Genomic DNA, 18268 nt, shown 5'->3' on the forward strand with positions numbered 1-18268 from the left:
GAACGTCAGAAGGTGAGTGGCGAGCGTATTGCTTCGAGGATAGGCTGCAGTCGCGGTTGGGATGTGTCGGATGTCCGTCCAAACGAAACAGGCTGCCCTATGAAAATTCACAACGGCGAACCAACCCTTGGACGAATCGATGCTAACGCGACCTGATTCCGCGCTGTAACGCTAGAATACTGCGTTAATGGTCTTTTACAACAATCTCTCCTTTAACGGCAGTTTCTTCAAAGTTCACGTTTCTGAGACATTTTATAATTAATCAAATTTTATAATTTACTCGACGCGTTAAAATGTAATTAACCCTCTTGTATAACGCGTTGTCAGGAAAGACTCACATTTTTCTGTAATTATTACGTGTAATTATTACGTGTAATTAACATAGCTTAAGAATTAATATCCTTCCATACCTCGTACATCGGGCTAAAGTTCATTTGTTCCCTCTTATAATTATTCTCACGGGCGCACACTGGCGCACTCGGCGCGGGTCAAATTGAACTGAATGTGAAATAAACTGGATTAACACGGATGCGCAAAGTTAAGCCGTCGGTCACGATATCGTGCACGTGAGAAAATCTCGACGTGAAAATGTTATCCGATATCATCCCGACGAATGAAGCACCTCTGAAAATAGGATTACCATACTCTATGTATTTTGTATCGAATATAATTGATATATTTTAGATTCTTCGGTATTAACCGCAGCCCTTTTCCACGCCCCTTTTGCTTCTCTCTCTCTCTCTCTCTCTCTCTCTCTCTCTCAATACTAAATATCAGCTTAACATACGGCAACCTGCCGGAACGTACGCTAAATTATCAAAATCTGTCTTGGCGAGGTACTTGAACCCTCGCGTTTGTAGACGATGCGGATTGTGTTATGGATAACGGATAATCGATTACGCAAGAACATAATAAACAAGCTATGTTTGCACGCTTTTAACTTAATGCACCGCTATAATATCGAGTGATCTGACATAATCCACGGTGAGCTCTGCATAAGCGGGCTTTCGGTCACTAGGAAAGCCAATCGGAAAGCTATGACCTTAATGCTGCGGATTTAACGCATTAAAAAGAAACGCGTAACGCAAGAAACGCGTAGGAAGCAAAAGTTACGCGTTTGCGTAAAAATAATTTAACTTAATTTGTGATATTTTCTAAAAACTTTGTTTTTACCTTGTTTTCAAGTAAATCAAAATGGGAAACAACGTCATGCGGCTTACTTTTAATTAGAGAATTTCCCTATAACAATTATAAACTTGTAATTTACTTTAAAATTTACTTATACTGTAATGATAAGTTTTCGTTATTAATATTTTGTGAAACGATGTAATGCATTTTATTAATTCCTGCAAAAGTTGAGAAATGATGTTTGCAGCGTCTCGCTGGTGACTGTTTCCATTGTTCGCAAACTTCGTGGAAGAACGGGACATTTCCAACGAACATTTTCGCGTGACAAATGATACGCTGGAATTTAACGGGTTAATTTGTACCTAAGTTTCACATCGGCGTGAATTGACGTGTCCTCGCAAATCATGATGTTTGCTACGTGACACGTGAAAGAGGAATTGTCAGAGCGTATTCTCGAATATGAGTATTTTGAAAATAGAAAAAGTATTTGAAATTTAGTATTTTGAATATTGAAAAAGATATTTTTATTTTAAAACGAGCGGAACGATGAGAATAAGCAGCCGCAATTATTCCACCTTGTTTCCCAGAAATAAGCTCTTTTCGAGCTTATTGAATCTTTAGTATCAGAGTTTAAAATTCAGTCGACCAGTTGAAAATACGACGAGTTGAAAATACAGCGCCCAATGTTTTATCTCAATTATCTCTTTGATAAAAGTCGCACTAAATATTTTATTATTTAAATGATAATTTTTTCAGGTAAAATACACGTTACTGGAGCACAGTATATATGTAAATATATTATTCGAACCTAAAGTCCTCCGGTAAAAAGTTGATATTTAATTTATCGCGGCCTGATATTATCCTAATGGCGAGTGTTTCGTGCGAAAAAGGTTTTATCTGTTAATGTAATAGTAAGATTCCTCCAGGGAGTGACCGCACTAGTAGTTTTTCCGAAGGGTTACTACTGTGAAGCGAACATCCAGTAAATTGAGAAATCATGTAACGAAGTCCTTTTCGTAGAAAAGTGCGCTTTGCACGGAGAAGTGCTCTTTACCGAAAGAAACGTCCAATTCCGAGGTGGACGTCGCTTTTGTAAAATCTCGTGTCTTTTCTCTCGAGGATACATTAAGCGTCCCAAAGTGTACAGTCGGCGCTTTAAACAGAGATCAAACGTCCTTTGTAACAGATAAATAGTGTTGCGACAACGATTACAAGAAGAAAGGGCAAGAGAAACTTGAATTGTAATATAAAGAAGGTATTGCGCTTTTCTTACAGGATGAAGGAATACGTATTTTCAATATTTTAACGAAATAATTAATAAAGACGCTCGTTCTAGAAAATAGAAATCAACCCAATTCGAAATCGTATTGGGTTGATATTCTTTGTAACTTTTGATAATAGTTTTTTTTGTAAATTTATAAAATGTTGATAAGCATCCACAATATTAATTATCGATTTAAAAGTAATACAAATTTACAATTTTAGCTTCGTTTAATGCTGCAGTTTAAGATCGATCAATAATTAGAATTGTGAAAAATGAAATATGTAAAAAAATTCACACAAAAATAAGTAGGCATAAATGGCTTTGGAAGTCTTACTTATTTATATACATAGCGATTATTACATTCACTTATTAAATTAAAATAATTTTCTTCCTAAATATTATGTCTGGCCTAATAATAATATTGATTTAACTTAAGAAAAAGTTAAGAAATATGAATGATATAAAATACAATATGAAACAGCCATTCGGCAACGAGGATTGCGTGTTCAACTATGCTAACTATGTGAAACTATGTGACTAATGGAATTTGCTTGCACAATTGTTTTTCACTGTGTATGGATTTTTATAGGAATAGCATAATAAAATTCTATCAAAGTTCCATTGTAACGATTGATTACAATTTTGTTGATGATAACAAGCGCATCGTTTTAATATTCTTCAATAATCGCGATATAAAGTTATACATTAGTTATATGAATCCGTTTTAAAATATTAAACGAAATTACATTAATACGTGAAATTGCAATTTATTCGTGCGATCATTCGCATTAATCGATTCATGTCGAGCTATCTAAAAATATTGACACGATATTCTGCGCATGACGGTTGAATCAATGACATGCTGGCGTAAAAGTGAACATTGGAGCACGATAAAAGTTTCGATAATCGTTACAAAATAAGAGATAATCTCTCGAGAACGTAATATAAATTATATCGAAATAACTAGATATTTCTCAATCTGTTCAGAATATATTTCATATTACGATTAATCACGTAAATTCACAGAGGTATTCATTTTTTATATTTATCATTATTGCTTATTAATTTCTCCCTCACGTAAAATTCATAAAATACAAAAATAAAAGAAGAAAAATATATTGCACATCCATCCGAAATATGATATGAATGTGATATGATGCGACATCATATAACACATGCATTTAGCATACTTTTAAATAAAAGATACAAACCTATCACTGTCAATTGAATTCTGAAGTTTCTAGTCGGACTTGTGGTAAAGTCCACTCGGCACCTGTATTCGCCTTCGTCCTGTTCCTGTACGTCGTTAACGGACAAAGTTGCTGGATCCGTTGATGTGCTGAAAAATGCCCTATTGCTGAGATAATCCTTATCCTTCCAATGTAACGGTTTCTCCGAATGCTTGCCGCGCAGGTCAAAACTGAAACAGAAAAGATCCTTTGTTTATTTTATATTCTCCACTTGTCATGATTGTGAAAAAATTCGATATTGTAGATTGCAGATGATTGTATTTAGATAAGAAATATTATTTAAAAAATACAGCGAATGAAATACGATAATATAGAAATGACATCTAGGTTGAATTAAATATGTGACATACAAAAATAGTTATATCTATTATTTTTAACTATCAAGATTGTGTGTACATTATAATAAAATTATACAATTAGCACTACTGACGGTCATATAAATTTGATGTCATATTAATGCTATTTAAATTTTTGATAATCATGATATTCTCGAAAAAGATCGAAAGTCTTTAATAAATCAAAAGTTGAACCTACATCCATTTTAAAAAATTTTCCATTTAAATAGATTATCTTTCTGTAGACTTAGTTAAATATCTTTTTTCTGTTATAGAATTAAGAAAAAAACTTTGCTGGAAAAGCTATAATTCGGAGAAAACGCGTAGTATTTGCAGTACGATCTCGTATATAAGCGAAAATCGCTTCGCGAATAACACGTGCTCGGGCATGACTGCGCCATACGTCGCTTATGTTTTTTGCCATTCCGTGCTGAGAGTAGTGGATCACGATGAAAAATAAAGTAAAACAAATGCAAAACTTCAGAACTAATATCAGGAAGAGAATTTCGTTAACTCTCCACTCTTTAATGCACTGAACGCCTCGCGCATATTCGATGTAGACGACAAAGTTGGGTAATAAAGGTCACACATGACATAGTAGAGAGCATAATTTTACTAATTAATTTAATACGATATGAGACCGCTTTTGTGAGATAAATTTCATATTTAAAACTATTTTAACTTCATGGTCACTAAAAAATTATGATATATTTAATAATTGAATACGATCGTCTCTCTGTTACATAAACTCTATTATACTATCTCCGTTATAGGAAATAATATTAGTTACAAACTAATCTTTATATAATTTTATAATTTCAAAATATCATTATATCGTATGTGAGATATGTGCGATAAATGATTGAAATTCAAATTATATATACACATATATATATATATATATATATACACATATATATATATAATTAAAAAAAATACATATATTTAAAATGTATTTTTTTTTAATTCTCCTTAAAATCTATGTTGGAAATCTATGTTCCAATTTTCCATCCAATTCCACTCTCTACCTTTAGAAACAAATGCTGATTGAAAAAAATTGATCATTCGTTCGAGCACATTTGTGTCGTCGACAATGCATCGAATGACAATGCAGCAAAAATCACGAGCCATGCCGTACGCTCGAGGTGTTAATTAAGAATGTATCGGCCAGCTGGTCGTCTTCCACACTCGGACAATCGGTTTTAGACAAGGGAAGCTGCATTCGCAGCCGCTCGTAGACGCTTCACCGCAGATCGCCTTGCAGTGCGATCCTCCCTCGCATACCTCGCCCCCGAGACATCGGGTGAGCATCGAATTTGCGGAAATACCACGAGTGCCTGGCCTGATACCAGATTTGGTCGCGCGTAGAGTTGGAACGGATGGTGGAGGACCAAGAGGATGGGGGGGTCGGATAGCCAGGGTAGGATGGTCGCGTGAAGGGCTAAACGCGGCGCGGTTAGGGCATCGGCGTGGAGGGTGCGGCGAAGGGTACCACCGAGTGTACATTCCTCCGGTGTATTACCCGGAGCCGGTACCCACCCGCCAGCTGGCAAAGCGTGTGTACCCGCTGTGTGCGATCGCATGCTCTCCCATATGCATGGACCGAACAACAACGATTCCCTTCCCCCTCCCCATCCCCCTCCCGCCATTCCGCCAACGGCGCTTCCGCGGCTCGCATTCCCCCGTTAGGCTGCAACGAAATACGTATGCATACGTACGGTGTAACACGTGTATGAGCGCGTTTACACATGCGCGCGTTCGGCCGAGGCGTAGGAGCGGTGGATGTGAAAGTTAACCGAAACTGGAAAGTTGGCACCACGCAATGGCGCGAGAGCCGACGGTGTACAGCGAGAAACCACCCTCTCCGTACATGATCGCGAGGCAACGCGTAGTCGAGGCCGAGGGTTCCAAACAACAACCGTCTGCTGGGGATAGACCGGCAGAAACGATTACTTATACAGCTCGGTGCGCCGCCGTGACTGCAAATTACACCGCACGTAGCACGTCGTTCGAAAGTTACGAAGCGCCGTAAGGGCGTACGAGCGTGGACCAAGGGACAGCGTATATTATCCCTTGAATTTGTCAAGAGTACTTACGTACACAGGCGACTTACATACACACAGGTTTCAAGTATATTGGCGTTGTAAACCCGACTTTCGACATTGCGCATTCTCTCCGCATTTCTTTTTAATTCAACTAACGCACTTGTGTGTTTTAGAAAAAAATGAATCAATTATTATATAAATTTTATATAACATATATAATTATTTTTTCTATGCAATTTATGTATGTGTGTGTGTGTGTGTAAATAAATTATATTTATTATTATATTTAATATATATAAAACTGTTTAATTTAAATTAATCCAACTGGAACGCACAAAATATTTCTTGTATCATCGTATGAAAAAATTAATAATTCCTGTTAATTAATGTTAATCAAACTTTTGGTCACAAGTTTGTAATATATTTATATAAAGATAAATGCTTTATCGTAGATACTTCACAACGCATTGTGATGTCGTTGTTAACGGCGTTGTATGTGATACAGCGAGGTATAACAGATTAGCGTTCGGATACGTCCGTATCGGGACGTGGTTATGCCTGTCACAAGCCACGGCGACCAATTATAGTGCAACATCTCGTGCTCTCCATCAGAACATACTATGTAACGTTTCCAGTTGCGCGTGTAAACCGCGATTGTGCAAGAAAGTTAGCTGGGGGTTCGAGATCAATTCCACGTAGCAAAACACAATGAAAGAGAATCGGTAAAGAAACTCGCGTTCAGGCAAAATAAGTTTCGTTAAATATATTTTCTTTTCTCCGCACCACAGGTATGAATATATCCTTTCGCGAAGGGAACAACAAAATAAGTCACCCCCTTTTCGATCGTACTTGGAAACGGGCATCTCGTGCACCCTCGTGCAATTTGAATCTTCGTCGCGCTTAAAAATGAGATCGCGTTTGTCGACCATTCCTACTGCCGGATATACAGCCGTACGGTACACTTTATTACCTCAGAATATGAAATCAGTATACTAATAGAGGAGACACGATAGCCGCATATAGCGTGTGATTATAGGATACGGTAAGAAGGAACAAGCGTACATTACGACACCAACGAACGTTTAACGACGCGTCACGCACGATCATTCACTTGTATAATAATTTATGTTGGATTTATACTCGTACTTTTCGCCCTATATTTCTTCCATGAATTTTAAGTATAGGTTTTTCATTAAAAAGGCAAACGTCCAAGAGTTACAATACAAGTCCAATGTTGCAATACAAAGGAATTTTAACGTTTAGCTGATTAACGTTAAGAAAGGAAATCATTATTTTATAATCACAAATATATACAAAGTCTTAGAATTACATTACAGGCAGCATTAGCTTGCTATAAAACACCGCATCTGATAAAATGTGCTCTGACACAGTTTTCTTCCAAGTTTTTACGTTCTAAATCCGAATTAGCAACGACATTGCTTTTTCTCGAGAATCATGAATGGTTCTTTAGAATTGTAAGTTGATTTTCAACATGTCTGAAGTTTATAGTGCAGACGCGCGCCATCGGCTTCGCGCGAAGTTTAACCATTGCCGGGGAGAGTTACAAAAATGTGCGACTATTTAATGCGTATAAATTTACTATGGCACACAGCAAGAAGTTCCGGCAGCGGAAAGTGGAGTCTGTTTGCGCGCGGCATTTCCGAAACTGCCGTGAAAGTTTTGAGCTGACGTAGAAGGTAGCGGGGGGGGGGGGTGGTTTGCAATAGTACGGCGAACGATGTCGGACCGAGCTGTAGCTGTAGCTGTAGCTCTGCGGCGCTTCGTCGTAAATTCCTACAAATGCTGTAACAGGTCGCGCTACGACGGCCCGGTGCTCGTTCGTCGTTATTACGGCGCTGTACGTCGTTATGCATTTTATGATCCTGCGCTATACGTAATGCCGGAATTTATAATCTTGCGCTTTGAAACCTTTGCCGCGAAAATTCGCCGTAATGTAATCGTTATACTGGAAATTTTTGGATTAAACAACTACGAAAAGATGTCGTACCGGTACCGTTCGACATTAATGAAAAGCTTCGTCCATTCAAATCTCCCGGCTTTCTATAGCCTTAAAAAACGAAACACGCGATTTTAATGTATATACGTATCTTCAATTTCAGTGCGGTGTATAAATTCGACGGCAGAAAATTCAAATAATATTAAGATTTACTTTTAATTAATTGAAAAATATTGAACTTGTTTTTATGTAACTTATATTCGTAATTCACAGTATCGACTAGACGTTTCTTTTTGCTTATACTGCTTACAATATAACGTAAATATCGGAAAATGTATATTTGATCATTTTAATAAAATGCTGTAAATAATTATAATATTTACGAAAAATTTGAATAATCCCATTAGTACACTGTTACAAAAAAAAAAAAAATGTGTCAGTAATGTATTTTGTGTAGCGAAATTAAAATTTCTTGAATAGGATAACGTAATCCCTGCTCCTGAAATTACTGCCACGTAAATCGTATTATTAGCCTGTAGTACGACATACCCATATCCTGGTATGCTGCGAGGGCAGTTCTGTCAAAGCCGCTTGATCTCATGCGGGGGGTATTAAACGGAAATCGTCGACAGATGCGTCCGGCCGGTTAGGTCGTAGACTCGCCCGCGGATTAATAACCGAAGATCCTCCGAGTTAATTAGCGCTCCCCGGTTTAATACGAAATGCCATCACGGCACGTGTCGCGATAACTCGCGGCCCCTGGACCGTCGGCATTTACAGCCGGTCGGAAGTCCGTTTTCGCTCTCGCCCCCGTCCTTCCCCCCCCCTCTCTCTCTCTCTCTCTCTTTCTCTCTCCGCGGAGTTGTGGCGTGCGCACCGATTCTGCACGTGCCGCATCGCACGGACATTGGACGTGACGATCGTGCATTCCTGGTGCGTGGCTGTTGGGCGTTGGCATAAAGGACGTGGTGGACTAGCGTCCGTTGTGCCCGTACACCGGAAGCCAATCCGATAGAATACGCGGACAATGAGGAAGCTCCTCTGCCGGAGGAAGCTGGCAGGCGGCACACCGCCGCCGTCGGCTTCGACGCGGCCCATTGATTGGTACGCGCACGGCTACAGCCGGCTCCCTTTGTGCCCTACCTTACCCCTGCGCAAGGTGCATTCACCTTGGTCATATTACGGTTTAATTGAAGTTGATGCCGGCCGCGTATAAAGGCCCGGACGATATATCGCGCCCGGGGATCTTGGGAAATGTAATTCGCGAGATTAAAGTGGGAACGTAGGTTCAAAGGGGGATGTTAATCATTTTTAGTGCCGAACTCGATGTCCCAAATTGTCCCGACTCTTTTTCGTTCCCGACGCTCGAGCCAGTCGCGCGTACACTACGATCGCGGTACGCGGAGGTTTCGCGCATGCAAGGAAATGCGATTTCCGTAATTATTTTATATGCATATGTAACATCTTGAGAGATCGCGTGTGCAGACTGAAAGACATTATGTGCATATAACGATATGCAAATTTTTAATATTTTAAAGTAATAAATTAAACTTTAGGCACATCTAGTGCCAATATTTTTTTCTTTTTATAAAACGTCATAATTTTTGTGTTTATTTATACAAGATTATCGCGATTTACATCGATCGATACGAAAAGATTCCAATAACCGTTTAAACAACGTTGAATGCCGCAACGTTGAATGTATAGAAAATCCGATTAGATTGAAAAGGTCAATGAATCAATTTAATCGAAATAGCCGAAAATACGATTGTCTTTTCGATTATTTAAATAATTCAATTTCAAAAATTGAACGTTTTTTTCTGGCCAGTCATCAATCCCCGGCTCTAGAAATAGAATTCGGTAGAACACCAACAAATCCGTAACGAAACGTTCATTTCATTTAAATTTTCATTAAGAACAGGTTGTACTTGTAAATTTATCACACAGTTCCGCTGTTAGTTCTCGTATTACGCCCCGTCAGCGGCAGATGATTCTTTTGTAAAAAGTCGGTAAGTTTTAAAATCCTCCGTAACGTACGACGGTAACGTAATTAAATAGGAAGTAATTAGAGCAAACACGCTTCCCTTTTCCAGATAATGCGTAATTGGCAAATATTTTTAAACGATATTGTTTCTTTCCGCAGGCCCGGCAGCTTAAGGCCCAGGTCTCTCATTAGTTTTCATTTAAATCCGAGTGCACGCTCCCGACGAAATGTGCCACGTCTCGCGAGTGGAACGGCCGCCATTCCAACGTCCGCAGTCATTATTTTCGGACGAGTCCCTTCGGCGAGCTCGTAAAAATTGATCCTTATCGCGAGGGCCGCGCTCCAAGCACGACGCTACCGGATATTCAATTAAAGCGGGTCGCTCAAATGCCCCGTACGCGTCGATATATGGCGCGCCTAGGAGGTGCACTAGGGGCGATGCAGACTGAATCCTGGATCCATCCCGTGCCCGGCGCTTTACATCGCAGCGCGCCGCAGCGCGCCGCAACGCGCCGCATGCACGCATGCCGCCGCACACAACTTGCGTCTCTTATCGATTTCGGCGATATCGGCGGCACACTCGCCCTCCCGCACGCCGGTCTATGGCAATTTCCGCGCTCTCGTATCCATTTGAATAGCTAGGATAACTTCGGGAGCTAACGTCGACGAAGAGAGTATATTACTCGCGCGCTCGCGCGCGCGCGCGCATCCGCGATCGGTATTCTGGCACTCTCTCGGCCGAACTACTTCCGATCGAGGGGGTGGATACGGACGGCTGGGTGGCTGCTGTGGGGGATGGGGGGTGGGGCCTTGGAATTCATCGGCTGCCGAGGCGCGTTAAGCGTATCGCTTCCGTTCATCTGGAAACAGGTTCAATATAAATCGAAGCCATTTCTGCCGAAATGAACTCGTTGCGCTCTGAATTCCGTACATATTTCTCGCGCACGTCTCTTTCGGAGTTTCATATTTTTGTGAAATCGCTCGATTAGGTACGTGTCCCGTCGCGCTCCGCGGCGCAAAGTAGGGAGCATTGCGGATATAATCACACGCAATGCAAACCTAGTTTTGCAGAAGCGATCCATTGCGAGCGGATAACGCGGATAGCAATTCTGAGAAAAATAGTGTAATTTTAAAATAAAAATTTTTCACTAAATAATATATGAATGATTATACTCTTAATATTTATCTTATTCAGTAATATCAGAAAAAGATCAGATCAGATCATTTGCGCAAATTAATAAATGATGAATCGTATCATTTTTTGCTAAATTATTTTATAAAACATAAGTAAATAAATTCTCAAAGAAAAATATATATCATATTTAATGCATTAACAGATTATCTATCAAATTTAAATTGGCAAATTGTAAATTATATTACTTTTTGTTAAATCAGAAAAAAATGTAAAATAATTAAACTTAAGAAAATATATATATATATATATATATATATACATATATTTACTTTAACACAATATTGAATAGCAATCAAGTTTATAATTGGTAACTTGATAAATTACATTAGAATTATGTCACTTTTCATTACACGCGCAAGGATGTATATGGAAAAAAAGTTTTACCGTAAAAAATTTCGAAAGATATATGAGCGTCAATTAGAAGCACACTAAAATCTATCGGACATGCAAGCTTGCTATAACCATAATCGCGAGATAGGCCCTACTTGCGATGCCAATCTGAAAAGGGTAGAAGCATAAAGACTACTTTTAGACATATTGACGTTTAAGTACGTTGCATGCCGCGCACGTGATCCGGTATTAACGCCGTTGCACTGAATATTAATTGCTTCGATAGTTGGGCAGATTAAGCGTTCCGATTTTTCTCGAGATTTTCGTGCGAAATGAGGAAACAGATTGCTTGGTCGTACTTGACTGTGGAAATGGCACTACTTGATGAACGTTCGAGAAATTTCAATTAAACTAGTATTGGATGCCACTACTGCGTTCGATCAAGAAGCTCTTATCGAGTATCTATAGAGTGTCTCTGAGCACCTCAAAGCATCTGCTATCCGAGTCTAACTGCATTCCATACAACGAGTTTGACAACTTTAAAGTTCGCGTCGCTCGTTCGGTACATTCTTTTAAGATTCCGCAAATAATTAAAATAAAGGCCAGATTTCCCCCGACATAATTTTCCCGTTACTCACGTAGCGCCTATCGATTGAAACGATGTGAGATTCAGAGGCAGCGTGTACGAGTATAAACTATGTAACACGATGGTCTCTTCAGGACAATTTCGAGCACTCGTGTGTTGTCGGAATGCCGCGTAGTGGCGTCAGGAATTTTGCAGGCATCGCCGTTAGCGGCACCAACAGCCGCCAACCATTACCATCGCCGTGTCACCGGCGGCAGTGATAACAGCCAGCACCAGTAGCAGGAACGTCACTTCTATCTTCTCTCCTTCGGGCAACTGCGGAGTCGGCGAGCGAGTCGGGGGAGCGATTTGCATATTCATTAAACATCCACAGGAGCTTACATATAGGTACCACTCGCTTTACACCTCTATTCGTCTCAAGCCAAATTATTTTTCGTGGATGTTCTCGCACGAGGAGAGAACGCGGAGGGAGGGACGCGTAACGTTCGAGGAGCTTCGGGTGGAGGAGGTAACGTTGGCAGGGCCCGGCGAGGATTGCCCGTCGCCGGTAAGAACAGCCAACCGAAGAACGATCGAGCGTCTGTCGTTAACGAGCGAAATTTAAGACGTATTTGCATTCGGACCGCTGCCACTTGGCTGCAAGTTGATAACGACTCGATCCACCATCGCCGCGGGCCTCGCCAGACCATTTTCGGGCGCGCTCGTAACGGCAAGTAATGTATGTTCGCAGTGGTGTACTTGCGCTCCCAGGACGCGCGGCAAGAACGCCGTTTCCATCTTCTACGATCTGACGCTACGAGCGCGGCTCCACGCCTTTCGAATGAACAAGCGCTCGCCTTGCTCTGCACGTAATTAATTCGGGAATTGCCGAGTACGTATCGCGTTCTCTTCTGGCGCCGGCCGGAAGTAAGTTCGAAAGTGAGGCAAAAGAGCGGGGCGTGCCGAATGGAGAACAACCGAGATACCGAGATAGCAGGGGATGGCGACGGGAAGGTGACGGGATGGGGGAAGCTTCGGAAGAAAAGCGAGGAAGAGAAAAAGAGGGGTGAGAGGGAGGGGGAGGGGGGGAGGACGGGGGAGAGCAGTCGACTTTCTAGCCGTAAGAATTCTACTACGATGTCGGCAGTCGGCGAGCACCAGCGCCGAATTATGCATTTTCTTGTCGTCCCGTCGAATAAGAGCCAACTGAATATTAATGCCACCGGTGTAATAGTTTGTAAACTAGGTCTCCGGCTGTTAGGGGGATCGTCGTTCGCGTCGTTAGTGCGCATAAATGTGCGCCCGTGGGCGCCATCGTCCACGGAATATGACATTGCTGCGAATGACTGATATCATCAGGTTCCCTGGAATACCAGGGAGATGAATAATTTGATAAATAAACAGAAAAGGAATTTATTTCCAATATTTAGATTTTTTTTTTAAGATTTTTAACATATTGTGATAATATATATATCCAATTCAAATAACAGAAGTAAAAACTGTATATGAGAAAAAAATATAAAAATTTGCTCTATATCTAATAACATCATTAATGTTGATAATAATAGTAATAAAACAATGCTAACATAAGCATAATTACAGTAGCTAAATAATAATAATAGTAATACAGCAAAATTATAAGAGAACATTGTTTCAGCAATAAACTCATCTATATTTTTTAAACAGATTGCATCATAAAGGATTTATCTGACATTCCTTACAACTGGACTTCAAAAATGAAGAAGATATATCTGAGCAACATATATATTTGCAACAAATAAAGGCACATCGATAAAATGTCTGAAATGTCAAAATCATCCATTTGCGTATAGATTCATGAAGTAGCCAACTTCAGCTTCTCTACTTTTTTTCGATATCAATTCCTGTCAAAGATCCGCACCAGAAGATGGAACCATTTTATTGAAAAACTTGGAAAACACCGTTGAAACATCCAACCGTAGAAAACAAGTAACTGCGAGTTGCCGCGCGTCGAATCGAAAGAGAAATTGAAGACTATTAAGTATATTACTTTTTCCATATAGCGAGTACTTCGACAGTACTCGCTGCAGATAACATCGACGCGTGGTTCGCTGGCATTACGACACTGTTACGACAGTTTCGACAAACTGAAATGGCACAAGACATTTTTCCCCTCGCATTATACATGGATGCAATCGCGAGAGACTGGATCTCTCCGCGTATTACAGTACATAAGATAATAAGAGCATTCGTTCGATACGGGGGGGGGGGGACGATCGGCGACGGCCATAAGTACTCGCTGATAACGCTCAACCATGTTTTCGATCATGAGCAACTACGGCTTGTCATTTGCAATCCCATTTCCCATGCTTCCGCATTATCTATCTATTATGTCCTCCCCGACGCCTCTTCTTCGTCTTTCCGCCCAGGTTCCCGGCGCGCTCCCTCCCCCCTCCCCCGCCGCCCCCGTGTTTCGTTCCGACACTCGAACAACCCATACAGCGCGACGCCCATTATTCATACCTATTTCTGCATCGCTACTTTCCATCTTGCAAATGACTCTCCACTTTCGAATGACGCATCCACGCCTCTCTTTCTCAATTTCTTCCGTTCGTGCACGCGTTCGGCAGAGAAAGAGCCTGGTTCGATTGTTCGATATACGAGAAAACGAAGCATGCGATGCGGTCGTTACCCGATCGAAATTACATCCTTTGAAAATTAATAAGTTCTCGTATGTATTAAAATACGTCACGGAAATTTACACGATAATTACACGAAAATATCGAAAGCTCCAATATGTTTTTAAATTATAAGAGTGGGAAATTTACGTGTATATTTTCTGCGAATCAAGATATATTACATTAATATTGCGTACACATAGCATAAAATCTCGAATTGAGTAATACGCGAATTACCGACGTGAATTCGCTCGACCGTGTGTTTTTAGGGTGAGCTCTCTACATCGCGCGAGGCGGACTTTATGGTAAAATTGGTGTTTGTAGTTAGTGCCGTTACCATACCATGCTGCATAATAATAATAGCGCATTTGCGTGGTTCGTATTGTGCTTTCGGACAGGCATTATTACATCTATGTTCTCTACGAGTGGCCGACGTTATTACGTTATCATGACGTAAAAGAGAGTCCTTGTTTCGCCCGAGTTACGCATATGATAAACGATTTGTTTTACATGTCGCGTATATTTATTTACATGTAATTAATGCGCCGCACGCGGTCAACTCGGATACTTTACATCGACTGTTTGCTCTTTATTCTCCATTATTTAACTTTAGACAAGTCACTACTGTGTCACGCTGAATTATCTGATGATAGAATATTTCTTTTTTTTTTTTTTTCTGCGTTATACATCATAGTAAAAATTTTTTTCGCATGCCAGCTCTCTCGTTCGATGCAATACATTTGCAAAATGTGTGTGTGTGTGTGTGTGTGTGTGTGTGTGTGTGTGTGTGTGTGTGTGTGTGTGTGTGTGTCAGGAATTCTATTTTTTAATTTTGCTCGGTTAATAAATGGCCATACATAATGCAAAAAAATGTTCTACATTTCGAAAAATATACCTGATGCATGGTTAAAAATTTATTTTTTTATGATTAGCATCGTATTTATTAATGTCAACGTACTCATGCGAGTTTTTTTTTATGACAAACGGACTGCCACATTTGTTGCACAGACAAAAAAATCCCTGCTTTCTCTTTCAAAAAAAAATCTTCCATCGGTTAGCTTTCCTCGACAAATGTGGAGGTAATCTAGCGGAGAAATATGTAAAAGTACGGGGTCGAAGTTTCACGAGTAGTTTGGACTGTCAGTCACGTTTCCTTGGAAAAGGAAACCTTTACGTGCGGCGCGATACCGTGAAAACCACGAAAGTAGGCTTCGTGTGTGTTGAAAATGAAATGAAAACTTTCGAATTATTGCGTACATATGTGTGTCAGCCGTACGTGGTTTTTTAGAGCTTTTGGAGAGCTCGTTACAAATGCATATTCATGTGTAAACAACGTGTGTCTTTTCATTATGCCCGTGTAGAGAGACGATTGTCATTAGGGAGAAGGATTTTCACCTATCGTCGTACCTCATCCCACATTGTTCTCGAGAATGATCGTTAAGCCGCCACTCTCCGGCCACATTAACACGTCGACTTTGGTCCTGTCATCAACTTGCGGATCCACGGCAAGTTGACACATCCCTGGACCCGTCTTGGCCATGGAGAATACTCGTAATCCTCAACAACGAGCGGTGGAACCGTGATTAACTCTTCATTGCTGTCTGCAGACAGCCAGTTCGTAGATTCGAATTATCTCGCTATCTATTTGTCTTCTTCTGCCATTTTATAAATAATATAATATATAATCATGCGATCTGTATTTGATACTATTAATAAAAACTATTAATAAAAACTATATAATAATTTTTCGAAACAGAAAATCAATAATTCAAATTTTTGTTCTGATGGGATACATAAACTTGACGATCGGATCTATTTTTTGCATCTAAAAATTTATAGGAAATACTTAGTTCTATTTCAAAATTTCAAGCAAACAGCAAGATAATATTATATTCATAAAGAGTTTCTATTTAATCTATGAAATGTACAAAAAAAATATTAAAAATTATTTTTTTATCTATACAATATATAATCGTTTCAAAAATTATGAATATAATAAATATATTTTAAAATAATTATTATTTAATATTTTTTAAAAGTTCAGAATTTAACTTTGTTTATTTATTTTTATTTTATCCGCTTTTAAAACGCGCTATTTAATTTCAAATTATCTTTATGTATATGTATTTTAAAAGATCAATAATCTACTTTAATCTCTTTGCGCTGTTCTTTTTGCTTTTATTCTTCTATCTTATATCCTTCTCTATCTTCCTTTCTCCATCGCGGGTTAAATAGATATTAGTAATCTGGAAATTGGGGCGCTGCATTAACCATGTTAACTGGTAATGAAGCGTTGATATCTCGCGGATCGGGAAACAATAGTGCGATGGCAAGCTCTGATTACTTGTACCGATATTATCGGGCAGATTAAACAGATTTCGCTACATGTATTATTGATAAATATTTATCCTATATATATATATATATATATATAAACAAACATCTATATATATATATATATATATATATATATATATGTTTATGTATATATATATAGATGTTTATATATCTATATATATAAACATCAATTAATAACGACTGAGTTGAGAGAAATTGTGTTAAAAGAATAATGAAGAGAGAGAGAGAGAGAGAGAGAGAGAGAGAGAGAGAGAGAGAGAGAGAGGAGAGAGAGAGAGCTGTTCTTTTAGTGATTTTATTGGTTATCTAATATTTTGATATATATATATATATATATATATATATATATATATATATATATATATATTCTTTTAACACAATTTCTCTCAGCTCAATCATTTGATGTTTAATCATAATAATTATTTTCATTAATTATTACGCATGTAATTAATACATTATCTAGCACATATTGTTAACAGATATAACGGGCACTTGTGAAAATACTGAGTATCTCTTTCTCGATTGATTGTAGTTTCCGATTTGATTGATATAAACATGAAATGGCATTTGATTCGCCGGCAGATCCGGAAAATCGTGGTAGTTTCAATCATGCAATATATTTCCGTTGAAAAATATCCGCCTCAGTTTCGAATCAATCCGTTTCACATATATGAACCGGCATATTCAAAATAATCGGTTTGCACGACTTTAATTATACTAATAGTAAAATCCGCGTTGTTGCCCAAGCCCGCTTTACCGTGGACATTGTTGCATTTTCGCGAGGCGTTCACCTCGCGGCGTTTACCTGTTGCCGGAAAATTCGCGCGTTTGGTTAGTCGCGCCGGAAATTAGTCCAAATTATCCTAAAGCAACAGCTGTTGGGAATGAGGCGTAAGGATGCGATTATTTGTTGCCGTGGCCAACAGCCGCGTAGTTATGATTCCGGGCCAGCGTCTTCTCCAAGTTCGCGATTACTCCGAGGCCAAGGAAGCGAGGAAGTGCGAGAAGGTGGCACGAAGTAGCCCTTTTGATCGCGGTTGGTATACCGAGCCTTTAATTACGAATGCGAATGGAAGGGAATAACCAGGAAACTTCCTCTTCCCTTCTCCCTCCCCCTCCCCTTTCTGTCTGTCTGGCTTTCTCCATTCACTCGACCGCCTCTACCCCATTTGCACGCCTAATACGATGGCTGGTAATTAA

The 18268-nt window shown here is 39.5% G+C and overlaps 1 protein-coding gene across 7 annotated transcripts in view; it reads right to left on the reverse strand.

The window, feature by feature from the left end:
• Positions 1–18268, reverse strand: part of LOC105428781 (synaptogenesis protein syg-1) — a 284146-nt gene that overhangs the window by 50148 nt on the left and 215730 nt on the right. For all 7 annotated transcript variants that reach the window (XM_089075108.1, XM_089075105.1, XM_089075106.1 and 4 more), the window contains one exon: positions 3604–3812. In XM_089075108.1, the coding sequence (XP_088931234.1) occupies positions 3604–3812 (209 nt within the window). The remainder of the gene's footprint in view (positions 1–3603; positions 3813–18268) is intronic.

The sequence above is a fragment of the Pogonomyrmex barbatus genome, unplaced genomic scaffold (assembly GCF_055798465.1).
Source record: "Pogonomyrmex barbatus isolate J1 unplaced genomic scaffold, ASM5579846v1 scaffold18, whole genome shotgun sequence".
Taxonomy (NCBI): Eukaryota; Metazoa; Arthropoda; class Insecta; order Hymenoptera; family Formicidae; genus Pogonomyrmex; species Pogonomyrmex barbatus.